General features: G+C 35.2%; 1 protein-coding gene across 1 annotated transcript; it reads left to right on the top strand.

The window, feature by feature from the left end:
- The first annotated feature begins 8,136 nt into the window (after nucleotides 1-8,136).
- Nucleotides 8,137-8,606, top strand: LOC133663685 (frizzled-4-like). The gene is made up of 2 exons (XM_062068369.1): nucleotides 8,137-8,492; nucleotides 8,595-8,606. The coding sequence occupies exons 1-2, from the start codon at nucleotides 8,244-8,246 to the stop codon at nucleotides 8,604-8,606; spliced, it is 261 nt and encodes an 86-aa protein (XP_061924353.1). The 5' UTR covers nucleotides 8,137-8,243.
- The last annotated feature ends 248 nt before the right edge of the window (nucleotides 8,607-8,854 follow it).

The following is an 8,854-nucleotide window of genomic DNA, read 5'->3' as shown; positions in this document are numbered from 1 at the left end:
TTGGAAATATTTAAGTGGACAATGGGAGTGTATATTTTGACAATAAACTACAAAATAATACAAAACAAACTAGTCCCCGCCGGCACTCACGCTACCGCTCCCTCTCTTCTCTCGCCCACACACTCACTGACGTCACTCACCTCACGGCCACACACATACGCTACTGTCATAACATTTTCTTTCCAATTCATTAATTAGGCAACTCATTTGAAACTGGTGTGGGTGGCTCTATATATACTAGCCCACTGCAGACACATGCAGAAATCAACAAGGAATCGAAAAGTATTAAATCTGTGACAAAAATAATATCCGCTCTGTCTAAACGATACCGTTTGATCAGCTGCTCGTCATCAAAAAACAAAACATTGTTCCGTTCCCTGAACGTTGGCGCACGTCTCTCTCGCCTCAGTGCCATCCCCTGCTGGCAACTCCTAACCACTTAAGCACCTCTGAAGGTCTCTTAAATATCGTGGAGAGTAGGAGTGATTCTTAGACTTAAGAACGTTGATAAAAAGCTTTTATTCTTAAGTTTGAGAGTAGGACTAAATTTCGCAAATTCTCAGGACTTAAGTGTAAAATGGCACTCTAAGAAGCTTGATAAGTACGGCCCCAGATCTGTCAATTATAAACTTTTTTTTTTTTTAAAGTTGTGTTTGTTTTATGCCTTTTTTTGTCAAAGAAAACTTTTTTATATAGCAAACAAATTAGCAATATTTTCCCACAAAAATGTACAAAGTGTAATATTTGATGTGAAGTCAATGAAGCATCGAATGGGTCAATAATTCATAAGATAAGGATTTTAGTTCATTTGTTTTGACCAATGACAGTTTAAAAAAAACAAAATAAGTAAAATAAAATTATTTCAGCTCTAAAAGGGTCCCACTCATAAAAGTGAGTTATATATATTTTTTGCTTTCAACAAATACATCTTATCAACTTCTGATAATGACAAGTTTTTACTTATTTATTTGGTTTGTTTTATTCCCTTTTTGTCATAGAAACATTTGTTTTTTATGGCAAACAAAATATGCAATATTTTCCCCAAAAATATTTCAAAGTGTAATATTTGAAGTGAAGTAAATGGAGCATTAGATAAGTCAATAATTCATAACAACATTGATTTTTATTATTCATTGTAATTGTTTGACTAATAGCAGTTTAAAAAACAAAAACAAAACTACAATTCCTAGGGATGCAAAAGGGTCCCACTCATAAAAGTGTTAAAAAATAAGTCATACATTTTTTTTCCAACACTTAAGTCTGCATATCAACTTCTGATGTATCCATAGATTATACGTTTTTATTATTTTTTATGTTTTTTTGTTTGTTTTATGCCCTTTTTGTCATAGAAACTTAGATTTTTATGGTAAAACAAAATATGCAATATTTTCCGTAAAAATATTTCAAAGTGGAATATTTGATGTGAAGTAAATGGAGCCTAAAATAAATCAATTATTCATAACAACATTGATGTTGATTCATTTTTACTTTTTGACCAATGACAGTTTAAAAACAAAAAAAACTACAATTCTTATGGATACAAAAGAGTCCCACTCATACATCTCCAGATCAACTTCAGATCTGTCAATTATAAGCTTTCTAAAAAGTTTTATGCCTTTTTTGTCAAAGAAAACTTTTTTTATATGGCAAACAAAATATGCATTATTTTCCCACAAAAATGTACAAAGTGTAATATTTGATGTGAAGTAAATGGAGCATTAAATAAGTCAATAATTCATAACAACATCGATTTTTATTCATTGTTATTGTTTGACCAATAGCAGTTTAAAAAACAAAAACTAAACTAAAATTCCTAGGGATGCGAAAATATTGCATATTTTGCTTGCCATAAAAATCAAAGTTTTCTAAGGACATAAAACATAAAAAATAATAAAAACTTATAATCTATGGATGTATCAGAAGTTGATATACAGACTTAAAGGCCTACTGAAAGCCACTACTACCGACCACGCAGTCTGATAGTTTATATATCAATGATGAAATCTTAACATTATAACACATGCCAATACGGCCGGGTTAACTTATAAAGTGACATTTTAAATTTGCCGCTAAACTTCCGGTTCGAAACGCCTCTGCGGATGACGTATGCGTGTGACGTAGACCGGGGAACACGGGTATGCCTTCCACATTGAAGCCAATACGAAAAAGCTCTGTTTTCATTTCATAATTCCACAGTATTCTGGACATCTGTGTTCGTGAATCTGTTTCAATCATGTTCATTGCATTATGGAGAAGGAAGCTGAGCAAGCAAAGAAGAAAGTTGTCGGTGCGAAATGGACGTATTTTTCGAACGTAGTCAGCCACAACAGTACACAGCCGGCGCTTCTTTGTTTACATGCCCGAAAGATGCAGTCAAGATGGAAGAACTCGGTTAACAGAGACTCTAACCAGGAGGACTTTTGACTTCGATACACAGACGCCTGTAGAGAAATTTATTTTTTAAATGTTTTATTTGTTTTATGCCTTTTTTGTCAAAGAAAACTTTTTTTATATGGCAAACAAAATATGCAATATTTTCCCACAAAAATGTACAAAGTGTAATATTTGATGTGAAGTAAATGGAGCATTAAATAAGTCAATAATTCATAACAACGTCGATTTTTATTCATTGTTATTGTTTGACCAGTAGCAGTTTAAAAAACAAAAACTAAACTAAAATTCCTAGGGATGCGAAAATATTGCATATTTTGCTTGCCATAAAAATCAAAGTTTTCTAAGGGCATAAAACATAAAAAATAATAAAAACTTATAATGTATGGATGTATCAGAAGTTGATATACAGACTTAAGTTTTGGGACACATTTTTTAACACTTTTATGAGTGGGACCCTTTTGTCAAAAATATTTCAAATTGGAATATTTGATGTGAAGTAAATGGAGCCTAAAATAAATCAATTATTCATAACAACATTGATGTTGATTTATTTTTAGTTTTTGACCAATGACAGTTTAAAAATAATAATAACTAAAATTATTATGGACGCAAAAGGCCCCCACTCATACATCTCCAGATCAACTTCAGATCTGTCAATTACAAGCTTTTTTAAAATTTATTTTTTAAATGTTTTATTTGTTTTATGCCCTTTTTTGTCAAAGAAAACTTTTTTATATGGCAAGCAAAATATGCAATATTTTCCCACAAAAATGTACAAAGTGTAATATTTGACGTGAAGTAAATGGAGCATTAAATAAGTCAATAATTCATAACAACATCGATTTTTATTCATTGTTATTGTTTGACCAGTAGCAGTTTAAAAAACAAAAACTAAACTAAAATTCCTAGGGATGCGAAAATATTGCATATTTTGCTTGCCATAAAAATCAAAGTTTTCTAAGGGCATAAAACATAAAAAATAATACAAACTTATAATCTATGGGTGTATCAGAAGTTGATATACGGACTTAAATTTTGGAAAAAAATGTATGACTTATTTTTTAACACTTTTATGAGTGGGACCCTTTTGTCAAAAATATTTCAAATTGGAATATTTGATGTGAAGTAAATGGAGCCTAAAATAAATCAATTATTCATAACAACATTGATGTTGATTCATTTTTACTTTTTGACCAATGACAGTTTAAAAATAATAATAACTAAAATACTTATGGATGCAAAAGGCCCCCACTCATACATCTCCAGATCAACTTCAGATCTGTCAATTATAAGCTTTTTTTTAATTAGTTTTTTAAATGTTTTATTTGTTTTATGCCCTTTTTTGTCAGAGAAAACTTTTTTATATGGCAAACAAAAATGCAATATTTTCCCACAAAATTTGAACAAGGGGGAATATTTGACGTGAAGTAAATGAAGCATCGAATACGTCAACAAATCATAACAACATTGATTTTGATTCAATATTATTTTTTGAGCAATGACCGTTTTAAAGAAGAAAAAAAAAACTTTGAGTCATAAAGTCAACATTGCAACTTTTTCTCGTAAAATATTTGCTATTTTATTCCACTTCTGGTTTGTTTTTCCATTTATTTAATTTAATAGAATTTGTAGAATGTGCCCCGGACCGTTAAAATTTTTTCTCCGGGCCTCAAGTGGCCCGCGTGCCGCATTTCAGACACCCTCGGTTTAGGCCGTATCGTCCGTTCCTACCTAAACAAATGCCACAAAAAAACAACAACTTGCATTTGTGCAGTTTGGCTGTGGAGGTCCCTCCCAGGCCAGTGACACTCTTCACTGCTAATGTAATGCTGTAAAAGGTGAAGACCTCCCCCGGGGGGGCCCGGGGCCAAACAATACCTGTCCACTATGTGGACTCTTTGCAATGCTAAACAGGCCTTCAGCATCACACAAGAGGCCGCTTTCAATCACAATGTCACGGCCATTTGGGGCTCACTGGCCTGGAGAGAACCTACAAGTCCTCAAGAGAAGTGTATTTGTAATATATTTACTGTGTAATAATACAAGAGAAGTGTATTTGTAATATATTTACTGCATAATAATACAAGAGAAGTGTATTTGTAATATATTTACTGTATAATAATACAAGAGAAGTGTATTTGTAATATATTTACTGCATAATAATACAAGAGAAGTGTATTTGTAATATATTTACTGCATAATAATACAAGAGAAGTGTATTTTTAATATATTTACTGTATAATAATACAAGAGAAGTGTATTTGTAATATATTTACTGCATAATAATACAAGAGAAGTGTATTTTTAATATATTTACTGTATAATAATACAAGAGAAGTGTATTTGTAATATATTTACTGCATAATAATACAAGATAAGTGTATTTGTAATATATTTACTGTATAATAATACAAGAGAAGTGTATTTGTAATATATTTACTGCATAATAATACAAGAGAAGTGTATTTGTAATATATTTACTGTATAATAATACAAGAGAAGTGTATTTGTAATATATTTACTGTATAATAATACAAGAGAAGTGTATTTGTAATATATTTACTGTATAATAATACAAGAGAAGTGTATTTGTAATATATTTACTGTATAATAATACGGTGTTTTAGCTACTTGATGGTCCCCAGTCTGACTTTTACTTGCACAACAGTTATCTACTTATTAAATACGGGAGTCCCGATACAGCTTTTTCACTTCAGATACGATATCAGCCTGTATCAGAGTGCATACTTTCATCATTTTGTAGTGTGGAATGTTGGAGAAGGTTTGATCAAGTGAACTGAGTCAGACAGAGAACAATGGCAGCTATGGAAAACTCTAACTTATTTATTATTAACCGTCTGGGATGGATTTATGCTGTCTTTAAGTTAAAGTGGAGTGCTAAGTGTCGGTTTTTTTTTGGTCACAATAAATGGTTCATGAAGTTAAGCTCATGACGCAATAAGTTAAAAGATGCGGACACCTTTGTTACTGGATACCTTCTAATTGTGCCTTGGAGACTTTGTATGTATTAGAGATATGCAACTGTAATTACTTGACACTTGTTTATATTCACAAATTAGGCAGCAATATGTTTATTACACATGTCTAGCTTGTGTGCTCTAGGGTGCTTGGCTGTTGAGTAGCTGCGAGCTCCCAGTAGCCTATAGCCGAGCACGTTTACCTTTGGTAAATGACTTTAGTAAAATAGAAGACATGGTGCGCGTACTGTAAACACTTAACTTGCGCACGTGACCCAAATGTGCGGAACTAGCTTTTTATTTGGTTTGGTTTTCTGCGATTGTTTTAACATTTTTGTTTTCAGTAAATAACAGTCTACTCCGTTTATAACCCGGTTACTAGGGTTGACGATCCAACATGATTCTTCATTCAAACTGATTTTTGCAATGTATTATTTGGTGTAATAATTATAATGAAACTAATATATATATATATATATATATATATATATATATATATATATATATATATATATATATATATATATATATATATATATATATATATATATATATATATATATATATATATATCACAGGAAGGATTTTTGGATGTTTTCAAACGGACCGTAGTCAGACCAATGAGGTCTATAAATGATGCAAGGCAAGAGCGCTAATGCCACACCACCTTAGCTCACCCTTTAGAGCACAGCTGTAACTAAACCTGCAGAAAATAGTTCTTCTCAGGTTTCTCTATGTTTAAATGTTCACACTTTGCACTATTTTCTTACACTTGATGAAGCATTTCTTACATATTCTTTGATTTTAAAAGCTTATAGTTAAGTGTTCAATGTGATTTTACTATTTTGTTGACATTGAGTGTTTTCCACGCTTGTGTTGACATTTTCTTCCTGCCTTGATAGCTGCAGGATTATAATCAAAAGAAATTACATTTCTAATAAAATATTTTACTGTCTGCTTGCTATTAGTCGCAAAAATGTCAATAATTATCGATATAGACCGATATATTAATAATATTTAAACAATTACTGCATAACAAAAAATAATTTCCATAGTAAAATAATAATAACAGGGCAAATTAATGTTACACAGACGTTATTTCCTGGCATTAAACCTGCAGAAAATAGTTCTTAGGTTTCTTTATGTTGACATTTTCACACTTTGCACTATTTTCTTACACTTTATGAAGCATTTCTTACACATTCCTTCATTTTAAAAGCTTATAGTTAAGTGTTCAAGGTGATTTTAATATTTTGTTGACATTGTTTGGAGGGTTTTCACGCTTTTGTTGACGTTTCCTTTCTGCCTTAATAGCTGAGGGATTATAATCAGAGGAAGTTACTCGGTCGGTAGAGCGGCCGTGCCAGCAACTTGAGGGTTCCAGGTTCGATCCCCGCTTCCGCCATCCTAGTCACTGCCGTTGTGTCCTTGGGCAAGACACTTTACCCACCTGCTCCCAGTGCCACCCACACTGGCTTGAATGTAACTTAGATATTGGGTTTCACTGTGTAAAGCGCTTTGTGTCACTAGATCAGGGGTCGGCAACCCAAAATGTTGAAAGAGCCATATTGGACCAAAAAAACAAAAACAAATCTGTCTGGAGCCGCAAAAAATTAAAAGCCATATTACATGTGTCATGAGATATACATTTAATTAAGAGGACTTAAAGGAAACTAAATTAGCTCAAATATAGCTACAAATGAGGCATAATGATGCAATATGTACATATAGCTAGCCTAAATAGCATGTTAGCATCGATTAGCTTGCAGTCATGCAGTGACCAAATATGTCTGATTAGCACTTCACACAAGTCAATAACATCAACAAAACTCACCTTTGTGCACTCATGTACAAGGTTAAAAGTTTGGTGGACAAAATGACACAGAAAAAGAAGTGGCATAAAACACGTCCTAGAAAGTCGGAGAAAGTTATGCATGTAAACAGACTATACGGTGAGTTCAAGGACCGCCAAAATAAGTAGGACAAAACGGCGCTCGCCAAATACTTCAATCAGTGAAGCATATTTAATATAAACAGTGTGATTCATAACAATTACGGAGGTTTGTGTCATGTTTGTCCTCCTACAGAAACCATACTAAAACAAAAAAATTGATTTTTTTTCTCCCCTCATCTTTTTCCATTCTTCATACATTTTTGAAAAATCTCCAGAGAGCCACTAGGGCGGCGCTAAAGAGCCGCATGCGGCTCTAGAGCCGCGGGTTGCCGACCCCCGCACTAGAGAAAAGCGCTATATAAATGTAATTCACTTCTCCTGCTGGTTGTCCAAATTAGGCATAATGATGTGTTGATTCCACGACTGTATATATCGGTGTCGGTAATTAAAGAGTTGGACAATATCGGAATATCGGCAAAAAGTCATTATCGGACATCCCTATTGGCAAGTATGGCATGACAAGTGTACGTAAACTTTTGACCACCACTGTATATACAACATTCATATCGTCACACAGTTTTCAGTCATTAGAAGTATTACTTTCTACTAGTTTGAGCACTTTAAAGTCAGTGAAAGGGGCAAAGTAGAGAAACAGGTGTGAAATGTAAAGGAAAAGAGAAAGAATGCAGCGAGGGAATACAAAAAAAAGGAGGTTTTTCCACTAGAGCCCGCCCCCCGCGGCCTGTGATTGGTCAGAAGAGGCAAGTGTTGCTCTCTGATTGGCCAGTAGTGCAGTGCACGGCTTTAATAGTCTGCGCTCTCAGACACAATAAAGTTAGAAGCCGGGCCGCTCGCAGCGTGGACGAGCATCAAGTCGACCCACGGACTCCCACTGGAACTACTCACGCTAACCCCCACCCGTGGATTTATGCACCCCGCGGTTCTTTCAGGATAGTCCGGAGAGAGCGAGTCTGGCCATGCGGGCTTCGATGGTGTCGAGCCTGCTGCTCTTGTCCGGACTCCTGGCGCCGAGCGCCGTGCGCGGCTTCGGCGACGAGGCGGAGGAGATGACCTGCGACCCCATCCGGATCGGCATGTGCCAAGGTCTGGGCTACAACGTCACCAAGATGCCCAACCTGGTGGGCAACGTGCTGCAGTCGGACGCCGAGCTGCAGCTGACCACCTTCACGCCGCTCATCCAGTACGGCTGCTCCGGCCAGCTCAAGGTACGCACGCACGCACGCCGCGTCCGGTGCGGTTTGGGTTTAGGACGGACGCAGATTTTGCCGGACGGCTCTTTTGTGCACGCGCGCACTTTTTTTTTTTAGGGATGCAAATAGCCGTGCGCGTGCGCGCGCGAAGTGGAAAAAAAGAGCTACTTTATAACCAGAATCAGAAATAGTTGAATAATCCCCGAGGGGATTTTCAGCACAAGAGCAGACAAACATTACTAGGGAGACAGAACAGGATCAAACATTACAGGGAGACAGAACAGGATCAAACATTACAGGGAGACAGAACCGGATCAGACATTACAGGGAGACAGAACAGGATCGCCGACGGGTCTGCCACCTTCAATCAATCAACG

The sequence above is a fragment of the Entelurus aequoreus genome, linkage group LG13, assembly GCF_033978785.1.
Source record: "Entelurus aequoreus isolate RoL-2023_Sb linkage group LG13, RoL_Eaeq_v1.1, whole genome shotgun sequence".
Taxonomy (NCBI): domain Eukaryota; kingdom Metazoa; phylum Chordata; class Actinopteri; order Syngnathiformes; family Syngnathidae; genus Entelurus; species Entelurus aequoreus.
This window is presented reverse-complemented; position numbering and strand designations above follow the sequence as displayed.

Excerpts from the sequence above, each read along its gene's own strand:
- LOC133663685 (XM_062068369.1), top strand. The coding sequence starts at position 8,244 with ATGCGGGCTTCGATGGTGTCGAGCCTGCTGCTCTTGTCCGGACTCCTG.